The sequence below is a fragment of the Salmo salar genome, chromosome 04 (assembly GCF_965601325.2).
Source record: "Salmo salar chromosome 04, fSalSal1, whole genome shotgun sequence".
Classification (NCBI taxonomy): domain Eukaryota; kingdom Metazoa; phylum Chordata; class Actinopteri; order Salmoniformes; family Salmonidae; genus Salmo; species Salmo salar.
In genome coordinates, this window is record NC_138294.1 from 47,261,488 (window position 1) to 47,281,009 (window position 19,522).

The 19,522-nt window shown below is 41.0% G+C and overlaps 1 protein-coding gene across 1 annotated transcript in view; it reads right to left on the minus strand.

Annotated features, from left to right (window-relative positions):
• LOC106603107 (calpain-5) overlaps window positions 1-19,522 on the minus strand; it is a 38,572-nt gene that overhangs the window by 4,921 nt on the left and 14,129 nt on the right. The window contains exons 2-8 of the mRNA XM_014196334.3: window positions 12,564-12,759; window positions 11,310-11,441; window positions 9,654-9,862; window positions 9,351-9,543; window positions 5,294-5,484; window positions 5,079-5,156; window positions 1,491-1,809 (exon numbers count right to left, since the gene is read on the minus strand). Of these exons, the coding sequence (XP_014051809.3) occupies window positions 1,491-1,809; window positions 5,079-5,156; window positions 5,294-5,484; window positions 9,351-9,543; window positions 9,654-9,862; window positions 11,310-11,441; window positions 12,564-12,728 (1,287 nt within the window). The 5' untranslated portion in view covers window positions 12,729-12,759. The remainder of the gene's footprint in view (window positions 1-1,490; window positions 1,810-5,078; window positions 5,157-5,293; window positions 5,485-9,350; window positions 9,544-9,653; window positions 9,863-11,309; window positions 11,442-12,563; window positions 12,760-19,522) is intronic.

Consider the following 19,522-nt stretch of genomic DNA (forward strand, 5'->3'; position numbering starts at 1 on the left):
TCATAGACTGAAAGTCCTTTAGGTGCCTTTTGGCAAACTTCAAACAGGCAGTCATGTACCTTTTACTGAGGAGTGGCTTCCGTCTAGCCACTCTACCATAAAGGCCTGATTGGTGGAGTGCTGCAGAGACGGTTGTCCTTCTGGAAGGCTCTCCCATCTGCACAAAGGAACTCTGGAGCTCTGTCAGAGCGACCATCGGGTTCTTGGTCACCTCCCAAGATTGCTCAGTTTGGCCGGGCGGCCAGGTCTAGGAAGAGTCTTGGTGGTTCCAAACTTCTTCCATTTAAGAATGATGGAGGCCACTGTGTTCTTGGGAACCTTCAATACTGCAGAAATGTTTTGGTACCCTTCTCCACTTCTGTGCCTCGAGATAATCCTGTCTCGGAGCTCTACGGACAATTCCTTCAACCTCATGGCTTGGTTTTTGCTCTGACATGCACTGTCAACTGTGGGACCTTATATAGACAGGTGTATGCCTTTCCAAATCATGTCCAATCACTTGAATTTACAACAGGTGGCCTCCAATCGAGTTGTAGAAACATCAAGGATGATCAATGGAAACAGGATGCACCTGAGCTCAATACTGAGTCTCATAGCAAAGGGTCTGAATACTTATGTAAATAGGGTATTCCTGTTTTTTTTGTATAAATTTGCAAATGTTTTTAAAAACCTGTTTTCGCTTTGTCGTTATGGGGTATTTTGTGGAGCTTGATGAGAGAACATTTATTTAATACATTTTAGAATAAAGTTGTAATGCAACAAAACGTTGAAAAAGGTCTGAATACTTTCCGAATGCACTGTGAGTAGACATTAACTACAAGATAACTACAAGTAGCTAAATCCTGTGTAATGTACATGTACATGTACTCTGTGGTGTACTTTTGGGTTTAGCTTCTCACTTGAATGGAATTTGCGGATCAGGTTGTCATAATGGGTAATGTACACAGTAATTATAAGTACTTTGTTTATTATAATCTGGGACGACACCTGTATGGTAGACCCCAGTAAGTGAGGTTGACCTATATCTTATCTGTTTTAGTAAACTCAATCAAGTTACAATTAACTGCAGTACTTGTTACAGTGTAATTACACATGTAATTACACTGTAATAAGGACCCCTTAAAATGAAGTGTTACCAAATCGTTTCGTGATTACAGGTCTCGTTGGAAGTTCTTGTCCCAGACATGAACTGGCCAATGTGGCCATTATGGGTAATGTCTACCCATTATTGTAAACACCCACTGGCTGATTTGCTGTTTGTTCAATAGATAAAGAGAGAAAAGGGAAATTCCATTGATTTAGCCAAATTCTTGTACAGATGGGGAAGCCAAACATGTAGCACAGAGAACTTCTCCCCTAAAATAAACTGCAGTTGGACCAACGCCCCACGCTCCAGACATACACCCTGTCCTTTGGACAAACCCTCACTGAGCCAGTCTCTCACCCCAGTCCCACTGCAGTCAATCTAAGATTGTGTTAATATGAACTACCTTGAAGACGGCGAAGCCGAGGGTGAGGTTCTCTCCTTGGCCGATACGTCTGTGGATCTTCATGTCTCTCTGCTGTAGGGAGATCAGAACCTCGTCCACCTCCTTGGTAATGTCAAACAGGTACTGGGGGTTCTGTAGGAAGGTCTGTTTGTAGTTCATGCAGCCGCCACAGCGGTTGTGCAGGGGGTCTGAATGCTTGGTCCAACTCCCGAAATGCACCACTTCGTGCCATGTCTTGTGGATGGTGAGCAGAGAGGTGTTGATGAGATGACACACGTCTGCATCCGTGAAGTACTTACACCAGTCTGTAAACGCCATCCTATGGAGATGACACACAGAGAGAGACACACACAAATTAAGATTGGTAGATACCATAAAACTTCAATTAAACGCAGTCTCAAATAGCCGCATGTCCCTTTTGATAGCTGGGCACACATTTCAGCAAATGAACACCGGTTTCAAATAAACGCTGGGTCTAAATTAATTGTTTACTAGGTTTTCATGAATTATCATGATTTTTTTTTTTAGGTTTAAGGTTTATTTGTTACAATAAATAATTCAGTAATAAATCAAAATAATTATGGAAATCTTCTGTTTTTACACAGATTATCCATTATATTGACCAGATACTCAAGTGGCCGCTCTAACAACGAAAATAAATGTCTTCAAACATGGAAGGCAGTCAGGAGGAGTCAAGATCAGGTGGGAGCATTCTAGCCAATGAGAGAGCAGATACGTGGGTGAACAACTAATCTAACGTAGAAAGCCTAAAAGTAACACATGAAGCCTAAAAGTAACAAACTGTTGAGGGAAGTTTTGTTCTGCACTGTTCAACCAATCCAGTAAATGTGGAGGAGTTAAGACGGAGTGTCGCATTGTTAACGTTCCAAAGTGGAAGTCGGGTCACAGTCTCTCTTTCCATTTCACCTGAAAACCGGAACATCCGGTTGTTGGGGACTCGGCAGAGGCTCGTGAACAACAGGCACAACTCCAATATAAAGTGTTTTTTCTCAGAGTTGTCGGTATGTCACGTGTCCTACATATATCAGTACACTCGTAACAACCTAAGCATTACAAACAGTGTAGCTACTCCGCAAGGCAATCAAACAAGCTAAGCGTCAGTATAGAGACAAAGTAGAGTCGCAATTCTCAGACACAAGAGGTATGTGGCAGGGTCTACAGTCAATCACAGACTACAAAAAGAAAACCAGCCCTGTCACGGACCCCAATGTCTTGCTCCCAGACAAACTAAACAGCTTCTTTGCTCGCTTTGAGGACCATACAGTGCCACCAACACGGCCCGCTACCTAAACCTGCGGGCTCTCCTTCACCGCAGCCAACGTGAGTAAAACATTTAAACGTCTTAACCCTCGCAAGGCTGCCGGTCCAGACGGCATCCCTAGCCGCGTCCTCAGAGCATGTGCAGACCAGCTGGCTGTTGTGTTTACGGAAATATTCAATCAATCCCTATCCCAGTCTGCTGTTCCCACATGCTTCAAGAGGGCCACCATTGTTCATGTTCCCAAGAAAGCTAAGGTGACTGAGCTAAACAACTATTGCCCAATAGCACTCACTTCCGTCATCATGAAGTGCTTTGAGAGACTAGTCAAGGATCATATCACCTCCACCCTACCTGACACCCTAGACCCACTTCAATTTGCTTACCGCCCCAATAGGTCCACAGATGACGCAATCGCAATCACACTGCACACTGCCCTAACCCATCTGTACAAGAGGAATACCTATGTAAGAATGCTGTTCATCGACTACAGCTAAGCATTTAACACCATAGTACCCTCCAAACTCGTCATTAAGCTCGAGACCCTGGGTCTCGACCCCGCCCTGTGCAACTGGGTCCTGGACTTTCTGACGGGACGCCCCCAGGTGGTGAGGGTAGGAAGCAACATCTCCACCCCGCTGATCCTCAACACTGGGGCCCCACAAGGGTGCGTTCTCATCCCTCTCCTGCACTCCCTGTTCACCCATGACTGCGTGGCCATGCACGCCTCCAACTCAATCATCAAGTTTGCAGACGACACTACGACGACGAGACAGCCTACTGGGAGGAGGTGAGGGCCCTCAGAGTGTGGTGTCAGGAAAATAACCTCACACTTAACGTCAACAAAACAAAGGAGATGATCGTGGACTTCAGGAAACAGTAGAGGGAGTACCCCCCTATCCACATCGACGGGACAGTAGTGAAGGTGTAAAGTTTTAAGTTCCTCGGCGTACCCATCACAGACAAACTGAAATGGTCCACCCACAGACAGCGAGGTGAAGAAGGCGCAACAGCGCCTCTTCAACCTCAGGCTGAAGAAATTTGGCTTGTCACCAAAAACACTCACAAACTTTTACAGATGCACAATCGAGAGCATCCTGTCGGGCTGTATCACCGCCTGGTACGGCAACTGCTCCGCCCACAACCGTAAGGCTTTCCAGAGGGTAGTGAGGTCTGCACAACGCATCACCAGGCGCAAACTACCTGCCCTCCAGGACACCTACACCACCCGATGTCACAGGAATGCCAAAAAGATTATCAAGGCCAACAACCACCCGAGCCACTGCCTGTTCACCCCGCTATCATCCAGAAGGTGAGGTCAGTACAGGTGCATCAAAGCTGGGACCGAGAGACTGAAAAACAGCTTCTATCTCAAGGCCATCAGACTGTTAAACAGCCATCACTAACATTGAGTGGCTCCTGCCAACATACTGACTCAAATCTCTAGCCACTTTAATAATTAAAAATTGGATGTAATAAATGTATCACTAGTCACTTTAAACAATGCCACTTTATAGAATGTTTACATACCCTACATTACTCATCTCATATGTATATACTGTACTCTATACCATCTACTGCATCTTGCCTATACCGTTCGGCCATCGCTCATCCATATATTTCTATGTACATATTTTTATTCATTCCTTTACACTTGTGTGTAAAAGGTAGTTGTTGTGAAATTGTTAGATTACTTGTTAGATATTACTGCACAGTCGGAACTAGAAGGACAAGCATTTCGCAACACTCGCATTAACATCTGCTAACCATGTGTATGTGACCAATAAAATTTGATTTGATTACTTCTGTTTGATCAAATAAGCCACATGTAGCAAATAAGGCATACAAAAACAAGCACAAGAACAGTCAACAACTTTGGTAGTACAGACCCTTTGAAATCGGCCAATCGCCATCTAGTGACAAAAGTAAGAACTGACGAAAAATCACAGAGAATTATTATTAAGGAAAATATATATTTTTTTAAAGAAATAGAGCCATACTGAGACCAAAAAACTTGATACAGTGTATAAATGATAACACATTAGTGCAGGAAATGAAGAATTTTTATAAAATGCTGGAAGTGAATGCTGGTATTAAACAATTAACTATGGCAAATGAGAAAAATCTGTGTGATTTAAGGAAATAGACGCCTGGCTCAAATAGAAGCCTGTCTATAAAAAGTGCCTGTTGTGTTGATTAAAGCAAATAAACTCCCCGGGCTATTAATTGAAATTTTACGGTAGATAAACCACTATCTCATGCGCTGAACAGAAGAGATAATAGTCTTTAATTGTTTTGTTTACACTCACCAGAATTCCCCATCGTTTTCTACTGTGATGCCAAGCTTAGCCCTCTCCATGCTGCCAACCCTTTCCCATTCTGCTGAGCTGAAGTGAGGAGGGGGAGAGACAACAGGAAAGAGGGAGAATGAAATAATGAGTTGATGTGTCCACTTGGGCACTGAAGTGTGGAGAGGTTGAACAGCACATGAGCGGGGAGGATAAAGGCTCCATGTCCTCCACACCTGTCACTCCAGGCTCCGTTCCACTCAGTCTTTCCCCAGGGGTTTCTCATGCGGATCAGGGGGATGGTCTTGTTCTGGAAGTAGGCCATCAGACCGTGGCCTAACTGTACCTTCTTCACTGCAGTCACTGAGTAGGCATGGCCCTTCACTAGCCCACACGCCATCCAAGCCTCGATTTCAGAAGGAGATGCCTAAGAGAGTGACAAACACATTAGTCAGTCACTTCCCACTGGGCACACACTGGTTGAATAAATGTTGTTTCAGCATAATTTGTCAACGCATTGTGACATGGAATCAATGTGGAAAATACATTGGATTAAAAAAAAAGTCATCCAGCAGTACGGTTTTTAATCTAATTTCAACCAGGCTTGTAAACATTGAAATTAGGGTACAACTTCAACTTCACCTGACTAACAGGTTGTTACAACAATCTAATTTCAACATAATTATCAGAACTATGTATTAGTTAAAATTGGGTTGAAAAATGTCCTATATGTCCTATATATTGAGTGGTTGAAATGATGTTGAATTCTTATTTGATTAGACACATTTTATTTGCCCTTGTTTCAATGTCGGTAGTAAAATGATATGTTTGAAGCAACTTTATTGTTTCAAAGTCATGCTATCAACCTAAACAAAGAGGTATATTGAAATAAAATGTGAAGCCACAGTCCAACTATTTCTGCCTGAACAGCGACTCCTACTGGTATATGAGGGGTAATGCAGTTAAAGTGAGAACAAGTCCACTATTCAGATGCCTAATTCTATGTACACTGCTTAGTTTTGGAAACAATCTATGCTCATTTCATCTGAGCTATCATGTCAAGACATTTAGATATTGATCAGGTTCCATACACTGTAAAAAGAAATCTAGTTGTTTCAACTAAATATTATTAAGTAACTGGCTCCTCAGACTTTTCGGGTCAAAGTGTTATGTGAACTTAACATTTTTAGTTGGCCCAAACTTAGCTCCAACAAAATGCAGTCAACTTAAAATGACGTGTTTGCTCAAATTGTCTCATATGTTCATTCAACTAACAATTATTATTTGGGAATCTTACCTAAAAAAAGGCTGTGGAACTAGGTACACACACTGCGTTTAACATACAATGTTTTCAACTGACATAAAATGTTAAGTTCAGGTAACACTTTGACCAAAAAGTTTAGTAAACATAAAAAAGTCGGTGGAACCAGTTACTTAATAATATTTAGTTGAAACAACTAGATTTATTTTAAAATTTCTGTAAAAATAAATCTAGTTGTTTCAACTAAATATTATTAAGTAATTGGTTCCACAGACTTTTGTTTCCTCAACTTTTCGGTCAAAGTGTTACCCGAACTTAACATTTTTAGTTGGCCCAAACTTAGTTCCAACATGAGAAAACGTAGGCAAAAATTCAATCAATGTAAAATGACGTGTTTTCTCAAATTGCCTATTTATGTTCATTCAACTATAAATTATTATTTGGGCATCTTACCTAAAAAAAGGCTGTGGAACTAGGTACACACACTGCTTTTTCATTTTTGTGCTTCAACACTTAAAAAAGTTGAGTAAAAAAAAAAAGGCTGTGGAACCAGTTACTTAATAATAATAATTAGTTTAAATAACTATATTTGTGGGTGTTTTTAATTTACTTACTCTGTACTCATTTGCGTAGACTACTTAAATAACATTGAATAGTTGAAAGTAACTCCTCTAACTTTTCTTACACAAGCTGTATGTGAAAGTAAATTCGGAGTGAGGTTGTGTTTACGTAGACTATATTGACATCTGATTTGCCCAACAAAGGACACCATTTTTTCAACGTGTAAATAGGTACACTGGCTTGCGAAAGTATTCACCACCCTTGGAATTTTTCCTATTTTGTTGCCTTACAACCTGGAATTAAAATTGATTGTTTGGGGGTTTGTATCATTTGATTTACACAACATTCCTACCACTTTGAAGATGCAAAATATTTTTTCTTGTGAAACAAACAAGAAAAAAAGAAAAAAAAAAAGAAAACTTGAGCGTGCATAACTATTCACCCCCTCAAAGTCAATACTTTGTAGAGCCACCTTTTGCAGCAATTACAGCTGCACGTTTCTTGGGGTATGTCTCTATAAGCTTGGCACATTTAGCGACTGGGTTTTTTGCCCATTCTTCAAGGCAGAACTGCTCCAGCTCCTTCAAGTTGGATGGGTTCTGTTGGTGTACAGCAATCTTTAAGTCATACCACAGATTCTCAATTGGATTGAGGTCTGGGCTTTGACTAGGCCATTCCAAGACATTAAAATGTTTCCCCTTAAACCACTCGAGTGTTGCTTTAGCAGTATGCTTAGGGTCATTGTCCTGCTGGAAGGTGAACCTCCAGCCCAGTCTCAAATCTCAGGAAGACTGAAACAGGTTTCCCTCAAGAATTTCCCTGTATTTAGCGCCATCCATCATTCCTTCAATTCTGACCAGTTTCCCATTCCCTGCCCATTAAAAACATCCCCACAGCATGATGCTGCCATCACCATGCTTCACTGTGGGGATGGTGTTCTCGTGGTGATGAGAGGTGTTGGGTTTGTGCCAGACATAGCGTTTTCCTTGATGGCCAAAAAGCTCAATTTTAGTCTCATCTGACCAGAGTACCTTCTTCCATAAGTTTGGGGAGTCTCCCACATGCCTTTTGGCGAACAGCAAATGTGTTTGCTTATTTTTTTCTTTAAGCAATGGCTTTTTTCTGGCCACTCTTCCATAAAGCCCAGCTCTGTGGAGTGTACGGCTTAAAGTGGTCATATGGACAGATACTAAAATCTCCACTGTGGAGCTTTGCAGCTCCTTCGGGGTTATCTTTGGTCTCTTTGTTGCCTCTCTAATTAATGCCCTCCTTGCCTGGTCCATGAGTTTTGGTGGGCGGCCCTCTGGCAGGTTTGTTGTAGTGCCATATTCTTTCAATTTTTTAATAATGGATTTAATGGTGCTCCGTGGGATGTTCAAAGTTCTGATATTTTTTTATAACCCAACCCTGATCTGTACTTCTCCACAACTTTGTCCCTGACCTGTTTGGAGAGCTCCTTGGTCTTCATGATGCCGCTTGCTTGGTGGTGCCCCTTGCTTAGTGGTGTTGTAGATTCTGGGGCCTTTCAGAACAGGTGTATATATACTGAGATCGTGTGACAGATCATGTGACACTTAGATTGCACACAGGTGGGCTTTTTTTTAACAAAATAGGAAAAACGTCAAGCGGGATGAATACTTTTGCAAGGCACTGTATACACTCATTCATCCATGGTTGATTGGAGCTTTGGAAGTTTAGAAGTAGTTACCATTAGCCCTATAAATAGAATGCCATATTCACAATATTAATAATCCACTTTTTCAGTTTAAGGCAATGTATTTAAGTTGAAGTTTTACCATAATTTCAATGTTTACAACGCTGGTTGAAATGAGAAACTGTACTGGTTGCTGACTTTTTTCAAATCCAATGTATTTTCCACGTTGATTCCACTGTCACTTTCTGACCAGTAAAGGGGTCATTTGTTATTGTAGTTTGGTCAGGACGTGGCAGGGGGGTATTTGTTTTATGTGGTTCGGGGTGTGTGTTTATGTAGAGGGGTGTTTGGTTTGAGTATTCCGGGGTTTTTGGGTTATGTTCTATGTGTCGTATTCTAGGTTCTATCTATGTTGTGTATTTCTTTGTGTTGGCCTGGTATGGCTCTCAATCAGGAACAGCTGTACATCGTTGTTGCTGATTGAGAGTCATACTTAGGTAGCCTGTTTTCACCTGTCCCTTTGTGGGAAGTTGTATTCGTGCACTGCTATGTTTAGCCTGCAGAACTGTTAGCTGTCGTTTGTGTTTTCATTTTTAGTTTTTTTTGTGTGGAGTTCGTAATAAAATAAATATGAGCATTCACGTACCCGCTGCATTTTGGTCCACTTCCTACGACGGCCGTTACATCCACATCACAATACGTTGAAACAACATTGATTTAATCAGTGTTTGCCCAGTGTGTTCTGTCCCTGTTAAAGTTACCTGTGACTATATACAGTGTGCTGACCAATTGAAAACAATCAATTGAGAAGATAGACCTTGATGGAGCAGCTGATGATTCCACCCCTGTCGTAGACTTTGAGCAAGTCCTCAAACAGGTTGTCCATTTTCTCCTGGTCTTTGTGGAAAACTTCAGCCTCCAAGTTAATGGCTTCTGTCACGGCTCCACTGAAATCAACAACCGCATCACCAGTGTTGCCCCCGTCCAGCGACTCATAGCAGCCAGAGAGCCTGGAGACAAGAGGAGAGAGAGAGGAGAGACAGAAGAGGATACAGAGAGGTCAGATGGGAAAAAAAGGGGATTTGAAAGGAGGTTTGAGTAGTGTTTAGAGTATACTGACTTAGCATAGGCTTTTTCAAGCAGGGCACTCCAGAACTCGCTGTTGACTTTGGAGTGGCAGTAGATGAGCTCTCTGTTGATGGTGGGCAGGCGGTCATCCACCACCACATCCACCCACTCCCCAAACACCCAGAACTGGAAGTGGAAGATACCAGCATAGTTCTCCGGGTGCTGAGAGTCCCACTCCTGCTCCTTCCAGTTGGGGATGACCTGTCAACACACAGGGCTTCACAGTGAACCACATGTCTAGTAAAATGTTAATAGTTTTAAACTTGGGTGGGAATATTGGCGAGTGCTTATTTTCCTAGCCAGGTTCATTTGAATATAAGGAAAATATTAATGTTGCTGAGGGATAGTAGGGTAATTTAAGAAGGAAAGATGACACTGTTTTCCATTCAATGACATTTAAAAAGCCCCTCAGGTGAATTCATCACATCAACTATGTTAATTAAACTGTGAGTCAGGTATCAACAGTATGGAATGACATAGATGCCCATCCACATACTTCACATACATTATGTATGTGTTCCTGATAAAATCATTTATATGTTTAAAAGATAATGATGAAGTAATTCTACCCTGAAACGTAACTAATTAGTAATTAGTTGTTTATGTAGCATGTATATGTCACGTCCTGACCAGTAAAGGGGTCATTTGTCATTGTAGTATGGTCAGGGCGTGGCAGGGGGTGTTGTTTTTGTGTGTTTTGGGGTTGGTTTATTTAGAGGGGATTTGTTCTAGTTGTCATTTTCTATGTTCGTTTTCTATGTGTGGCCGAGTATGGTTTCCAATCAGAGGCAGGTGTCTTTCGTTGTCTCTGATTGGAAGCCATACTTAGGCTGCCTTTTTTTCCTTTGGGTTTGTGGGTGGTTGTTTTCTGTATAGCCTGTGTGCCTTACGGAACTGTTTGGTCGTTTGTTTATTTTGTTTGAGTGTTCTCTCTAAATAAAGTAAGAAGATGAGCACTATACCCGCTGTGCCTTGGTCTGTCCCTTACGACGCGTATGACAGTATAATGCATAATTAAAGTATTAAACATAAGTCCAACTAGGTTGCACTGGGAGGGAGATAAATGTGTGTATATGTGTGCCGAAGAAAAGACCGAGAACAATTAAAACTGTGTTTGGCTCGACCTGGCTAGAACTCTGAGAAACTTATGATAGGACAGGGAGTACTTCTCAAGGTTTCTCAAATCTCGGGGGAATGGAACGGACAGGGCTGGGTAGCGATACATAGTGGTGAGAACTCTGGAGAAGCACACAACTCACCTACTGTTCGTGTGTATGTATGTGCGTAGGATATCTACTGTTTGTGTGGATATATGTGCGTAGGTAGAAAGTGAACTATAAAATGTATGTCTTTGTATAATGAACTTCAGAGTACCCTCGTGAATAAACATTTTGACTATTGTAAGATGGGACTCTCGTCTGTTTCATTCAACCAGAATCTTACAAACTCTGGGTTGCAGACTGAGTAGATGAATTTAAGTTCATGAACATTGATAGCGAAATTCACATAACAGTTCCTTCCCAAACAGCACCATGTATATCCCCATAAGGGGACTAAAGGAAACTAATTCACACGGAAATACACATTACAGTCTTCTCTTGCAACACTCATCTCAGACTGTGACTAGACAGGAGGAAACCAAACTCACCTTCTGCCAGAGGTCTGGTTTCAGTGCCAAGCAGGAGCACGCCGCCACAAACCAGCAGTTACCCACAAGGCCCTGGTTCAGGTCATGGGAGCTGATGCCCTCCACAAACAGATGAGGCTCGTCGCTGATTTCCTGTACCAACGAGAGGATTTGGAAAATGCAAATACTTCTTAGAAATGTGCTCAGTGATTATGCTTGTAACAATATTTTTTATTTACCAAATACTTCTGGCTTTGAACATGTTTTCTTTTAAAATGAGTTGGAACTCTCTTGAGGTGTTGTACTTTTGTGATAAATAAGAAATGGTACTTTCTCTTCTTGTCACTTGAGCTCTTGAGCAACATGCCATATAAAGCACAGATAAGGGAATACATGAATTAATCAGGAATACTATAACTCTGTCCCCCACCACTGAACAGAATGGCAGTGATACAACCATCGATCATTTTTTTCAGTATTGGAAACACATGTTCTGTCATATACTATATATCTCACACACTACGTAAAGTACACACTTCGAGACCATTCCCATTAACACCCTCACCCCAATTTCACACCACAGTTTGTTGTCTGTCACCACCATGACCACTGTGGATATGACATTCACCATGACATACATCGCCAAGGCCAGCATTGTTGTTCCTTCTGGACAACTTTTAACACAATCCTCAGAGACAACTACTCAAAAGGAATTAACCATTGAAGTACTCCATCACAAAATATTGTATGAGCAAACAACACCTTCCACAATACCTTTATATGGCTAAATATAACACAGTCATACTGTTTGTACATCAACGCCAGAGGTCTTGTAAAAGTCTTGTAAAAGCCAGAACATATGAAAGTTCAATCATAAACATGACATTGGTTTCAATATTGCACCAGAGGAAGACCATGATCTGGTCCCAGACAGCAGTCTATAGCACTCTGATAAGCTTTAATTTGACAAACATCAAAAATCAACCTATAAATTGGTGTTTTAAGCAATAACATTTCCCCCAAAACTACGAGGAAAAACATGAGCAATACAAATTGTGACATTCTATTTCCTGTTTGGTGTTTTTGCATGCAGACAGTGCATGCAGACTCTGATTTTGGTATTAAATATAAAAGAATAAAGCACAAAGGTTTATTTTTCTCTTGGTCAAATCTGCTCACAGGTGACTGCTCAGGTGACTGCTCAGGTGAATCAAAAATCAAATAGAAAAGTTTAGAATGAGTCAAGCGCTCGGTTTAGTCGTCTCAGTCACTCACCCTTGGTCTCTTCCACTCCACGATACCAGGAGGTGGTTTCCTGTAAAACAGGGATGCGTTGGTAACTGGAAACTCTGGATCCTCAAACAGTTTCTTGTCCTCCAGACATTCCTTCTTCAGCTCCGAGTAATGCTGGTTCTTGTATGAAGTGGCCGTGGAGAACATGGTTCCGACGCTGCAATCTCCAAACTGCAAACTGACCACAGAAGAAGACGTCATGTTACTTTATAGGCAGACTATCTGGAGAGTCCTTGTCAGCTGAGGGTGTATCATTGTTCACCTTTGACTCTGGGTGTCTGGACAAGAGCTCAGCATACCGTACACTAATACACCCCATAAATCCCAGAGTAGCTCTTTCTTGGAAAATGTTGTAATGGCATTTTTCCTTTGAATCATCGTAGTTTGGATATAGTCTCCAAGGCAAACTCCCACAGGGCAAACAATTGGTCTCAGGATAAATACATCCAATACCCAATATGCTAATAACTATTGTGCATATTTTAATAAATGGAAGTAAAAACAGTCTTCTACAAACAAGATCTACGAACAAATACTCTACATCACTTTCAAAGTTATGGTCAACCATACAGTATTTTACTGTACTCTGACCATTGACTCAAAAACAGCGGTAACACTTTATTTTAAGGGTCCATAAAAAACATTTATAAGGCATTTATAAAACATTTATAAGGCATTTATAAACCATTTATAAGGCATTTACAGTTTGCTCACCCTTTATTAATCAATACTCCATAATGTTTAACAGTTAGTAAGCTAGTTTTTCACAAATGTATACATATTTCCTTAAATGTTTTGTGTTGTGTGCTTATTCTTTTACCAGGTACTGCTGGAATGTCTAGCAATTTCATGCACATCTTTGTGTGAGAAATTACAGTGGTAACTCAAAACATTTATAAAGTATGTAAAAAGCATAAATAGCGCTCACTTTAGATTAAGGGCTGAAAAGGTGCTTTAGTAATGATTAGTAAATGATTTATACATGTGGGAGTAATGATTAATAAATGGTAAATACTTTCTAAATGCCTTGTAAATTATTTATTATGGACCCTTAAAAATAAGTGTTACCAAAACAGCAAAAGGCTCAACTTTTACTGGTTTTGTGATGGAAACATCCCATGTGTGCCAGGTTTTTAAACGAAAAACATCTGTTCAAAACATCTTCTGTCCGTTGGGAATATTATGATTTTCTAACTCTTTGACTGGTACAGCGCACTTTACCCCATCACCCTGACCCCTGACCACAGAGGTCAAACTCTTTATAAACAAGATTAGATCTGATATTGTGACTGTCTGCCACTGCCGTCACGTCCTTTTGCTGTCTGCCATGAATAACACAGACACAAATAATTCCATTTTGTGGTCACCGGAGCGCAATCAAGCTCTAAACTCCCAGTGAGTTGTCGGTAATTACGTTTCCCAAAAACATTACACAGTTTAGAAAATGCCTCTCAAAGCGAAGCCCATTAGTATCACAGTGAGATTCAGTACATGATAAGGCTGTCATGAGGATGATGACAGTTCATTATCATCATGTCCAACATTCTGCTACCTTCAGTTTTCAGACAGAACATTAAGCAGAAAAGCCCCCACATTCAATACACTAGAATAATTAGTGGAATAAATTAGAATATTTGTATCTCTCTCTCCTTCCTTCACACTCAGAACAGCCACAATGTACATTTATTGCATGTATCTTCCTCAAACTAAGACAAAGAAAGCAAAGAGATACTTCAATATATGCAGGTTGCTTATTGTATTATTTATATTACAGACGTTTGTCATCATGAATCTTGCCCTAGAGGCAGAACTGAGCAATTTCCACTAGATGGGAAAGTCTAGGTTGTCTATATAGTAAAAATGTATGAAAACAAACCTTTTCTTTTTGATCTTAATCTAAGGTTAGGCATTAGGGTTAGCAGTGTAGTTAAGGTTAGGGTTAGGTTTAAAGTCAGATTTTATGACTTTGTGGCTGTGCCAGCTAGTGACCATGACATCTGACTAGATGCCTCCAGGGTAAGACGCATGACAATAAATGACAACCTGCTAAATAAATAATAATATACAGTTTTATCCAAAGCGACTTACAGTCATGGTGCACACATTTTACATATGTGTAGTACTATACCAATCATTCCCAATTGAAGTATCTTTAAAAGAAAGCTCAGCAAAACTACTGTCTACTGTACCTCACTCATAGAAATTGGTGGAATCCCTGTGGAACGTTTCCGACACCGTGTAGAATGCCCCAAAGAATTCAGGCCCGGTACTATATGGGTCTACCAAATAAACTGTCCGGTGAGTGTATGTCTGGCTGGCTAGTGGCTTGTGTGGATATTGTATATGGTGGTTAGCTTGAGTCTATACTACCTGTATTATCTGCTACATTTTGTAAATCGGGAGTTGCTGTAACAAACATTGAGCGCGAGAAGGGGGAGAACTGGGGAGCTCTGAGGTACAGGAACGCATGATATCTTTTTTAACTTTATAATAAAGCACTGTATGCATAGCATTGCATTTGCGTAGTGGCAAAGAGCAGTAGAGTAGAGGCACTTACCAGGGCTGTGCACAGACATTTTGAGGGGCATGTGGTCAACAACAACAAAAAGTGCACCCCAAAAAAGATTTCCCTGCACCCGGAGACACAGATTCTTTAAGCAATTATTACAATACGAGGGGAAAGCAGCACACTGATGAGTAAAGTATTTTGCTAAACTATTTTGAACTTTAATAAATTCTACACTTATTAACAACGACCAACACAATTCCAGTCAAAATAGAAGATATTTAAGAGATAATGTAGTCTACCATGACTATATCCAACCCAACTCCGTTTGTTGCCACTGTCATGTATTCCAGTGGTTTTCAAACATTTTGACCTGCAACCCTCAAAAAGGAGTCGTACAAAACATACAAACCCCACGCACATGAAAAACGAAATAATCTGCGTTTTACACCTGCATTTGGAGCTGAAAGCCAATATCAACTGGGGATATATCATGTCACTTCTCTGGAGTACAGGGCCCTCATTTATCAATATTGTGTATAAACTATTCTAAAATACTGCTTACAAATGGAATTTAGAATGTTCTTATGCATAGAAAAAGTGTGATTTATCAAACAATCCTACGACCGTAATATGCACACCAGTAGGAGATAACCATTGACCATCTCAGGCTCAGATAACCATCTCAGGCTCAGATAACCATCTCAGGCTCAGATAACCATCTCAGGCTCAGATAACCATCTCAGGCTCAGATAACCATCTCAGGCTCAGATAACCATCTCAGGCTCAGATAACCATCTCAGCCTCAGATAACCATCTCAGCCTCAGATAACCATCTCAGCCTCAGATAACCATCTCAGGCTCAGATAACCATCTCAGGCTCAGATAACCATCTCAGGCTCAGATAACCATCTCAGGCTCAGACAACCATCTCAGGCTCAGATAACCATCTCAGGCTCAGATAACCATCTCAGCCTCAGATAACCATCTCAGGCTCAGATAACCATCTCAGCCTCAGATAACCATCTCAGGCTCAGTGCTCGTGCATGATCTTTCAAATGCCCCTAATTAACCATATATGGTTAAAATCATCCCTTTCAAGCCGGGGGGGACTATACAACACCGTACTATGAAATACAAACGCGCAACCAAAAAAAGCTTAGACATTTTTTTCTTCCCTAGACTTAAATAGAGGTGCTAGTGTCAGAGATTGAGAACAACCAAAGGGTTATATTTGTCCTTTTGAACAATATCTAAATAAATGCTAGAGCCTGTGACCTCCCAAGAGTTGCAGGAGTCTAAGGCACTGCATCACAGTGTTGATCCCCGGCTATGTCACAACCCGCCGTGACCGGGAGTCCCATAGGGCAGTGCACAATTCGTACAGTGTTGTGTGGGTTAGGGGATGGCTTGGCCAGGGGGGCTTTACTTGGCTCATGGCGCTCTAGCAACTCCTTGTGGCGGGCTGGACACCTCTGACACATTGGTGCAGCTGGCTTCCAGGTTAAGCGAGTGGGTGTTCAGAAGCAGTGCGGCTTGGCGGGTCATGTTTTGGAAGACGCATGACTTGACCTTTGCCTCTCCCGAGCCTGTTGGGGAGTTGCAGCTATGAGACAAGATCGCAATTGGATATAAAAAATATAATGCTACGGCCCACGCTTCTATGCAAAATACGAATTGTTGTTCAATATTTTGTTTATTATTACATTATTTTGTTTATATCTCCTGCCTTGGTATAGGCTCTGAAATTAAATAGGCTACAATATGATGTCACGCTCCTAATCCTATTGCACAGCAGTACTATAGCCTACCCACACTGTCACATAGGCTACTGTCAAGGCTTCCGGTTTATTTACTTTAGGGCATGCTTGGCTATTGTAATGCTTTTCGTAGGAGAAGTATCGGATTCAGGCGCAGGACACAGGGATGAGTGCAAACAAAACGTTTTACTCAAAAAACAATAATCCAACTTCTCCCACAGTAATAAAACATGGCTGGGAGAAAACACCTCCAACAACTACAAAACAGGAAACAATCACGGACAAGACAAACATGAAAGCCAGAGGGTTAAATAATGAACATGATCAGGGAATAAGAAACAGGTGTGTATAATAAAGACAAAACCAAACGAACAGGGAAACATAGATCGGTGGTAACTAGTAAGCCGGTGACGTCGATCGCCGAACGCCGCCCGAACAAGGAGAGGGGCCGACTTCGGCGGAAGTCGTGACAGCTATTAAATTAGTGATTGATAAATGGTAGCCTACTACTTGTTGTGAAGCGGGAAATCATTTAAATCAGTCATGTCAGAAAAGGAGAGACGGCCTGCAATATGATTATGATTTAGGCCTATATAAGAAAGTAAAATAAAACATTATACGACATGCTGTTATGCGTTTATCTTCTTACCAACAGCAAATGTATTTGCTCTATCAGGCCTACGTTTAAATGTTTTTATTAGCCTGGCATTATTATAATTCCGGTGCATTAAACACCTCACATTTTCCCCAAACGAACAATAAGCCTATTTGCTTGCAGTAGTTGATCAACCTTCTAGAAGTTGTGCACATGGATGGTTTGAGATTTGCGTGGAGATATCGCACAAGCACTTTCCCGTCAAGTTCAAAATGTATAAATACCAAGAGTGTATTTTTTTGTGTGCACGCATGTTTGATAAATGAGGCCCCAGAGCAAGCATAATCAAATGGCCTACTTGTAGATGAGGCTGCAGAATCGGATAGAAAGCATGTTCTGTCTGCACCACACCATCACTTTGGAGGGAAGCCTTTCTGCACAACCTGGTCTCAGAGCATTTCATATTACTCTGTAGGTAAATCCGAGACACTCCATTTAGTACGATATGTTAGGTTCGTATGGCATGTATTAATTTGTGGATGTCCATCGCCCATTTTGTATGATATGCTACAAATTACAATTCCTATTATATGTTAGAATTTGCAAAACGTACAATATGTTACGTATCTGCTAAATGTATAATATGTTACGAATTCTAGCTAGGTGGCTAGGTGGCTAACGTTAGCTAGGCTAGGGGTTAGGGTTAGTGGTTAGGGTTAAGTTTAGGAATTAGGTTAAAGGGTTAATGTTAGGGTTAGTGTTAAGGGAAGGGTTAGCTAAAATGGTTAAGGTTAGGGTTAGGCGAAGGGTTAGCTAAGTAGTTGCAAAGTAGTAAGTAGTTGAAAAGTTGCTAATTAGCTCAAGTTGTCCACAATGAGATTCAAACTCAGAACCTTTGGGTTGCTAGACGTGTGTGTTATACGCCCACCCACACCAAACCTAACATATCATACTAATCTGAGTGTCTCGGATTTACGTTTACTATATTAAGGTCTAGTCTATGAGACCAGGCTGGTCTGCAGGCTGCAGAGTGCTCATTGCCAGCCGGGTAGCAAGGGCTATGCACAGACATTTGTTCTCAAAATGAAAAAAGGCCATTACATTGTTTTTTAAATAAACATTACTTTCATAATTCATTTATAACACACCAAATTCCTCAGCAGGAGGCAGGCAGGTAGAGGTGTACATTGGGGTTCAATGTATTTACACAGCGCTGGTGATGATGGTGACAAATGTACAATTCAATTATATTTACAAAGTTCTAGATTTAAAAGTTTCTATTCAAAAGAAAAAATCTCTCAGGCAAAACCTGTACTAACCATACAAGGCACGGGTGGGGTCTACCAGGCTCAGCTCAGATACTGCCTCCCCTTGAGCTACCCAAAAGTGATCTGCCGAAACATTCCCAAACGGACACTTTATATGCAACAAGCCACACCTATTGCGGCACACACGCCAGGTACATGGGGTGGCAGGTAGCCTAGTGGTTAGAGCATTGGACTAGTAACTGAAAGGTTGCAAGATCAAATCCCTGAGCTGACAAGGTAAAAATCTGTTGTTCTGCCCCTGAGGGAAAAAAAGGTAAAAATCTGTCATTCTGCCCCTGAGGGAAAAAAAGGTAAAAATCTGTCGTTCTGCCCCTGAGGGAAAAAAGGTAAAAATCTGTTGTTCTGCCCCAGTTAACCCACTGTTCCTAGGCTGTCATTGAAAATAAGAATTTTTTCTTAACTGACTTGCCTTGTTAAATAAAGATTAAAAAACATCTATGGGTGTTAAACAACATTGGACAAGATGGAGAAACTGGACACATGTTCTCCAAAGACAATTAAGGAAATGACAAAACTGGTAAATATAATTAAATAAACCAAGCTTATATAGCACAAGAGTCACACGGTATTTGAGCACTCCACACATTTCCACTAAAGGAATGAGAATGGTATGAATGTAATAATATATTGTTTGAATGAACAGAAATTACCATTAAACATCCAGTTTCCAAAGTGGCCTTTTGGGTGGTGGTCATTGTTGTTCCTCACAAATATCGTAATAAATTCAGCAGAATATGTTACATCTTTTTCCC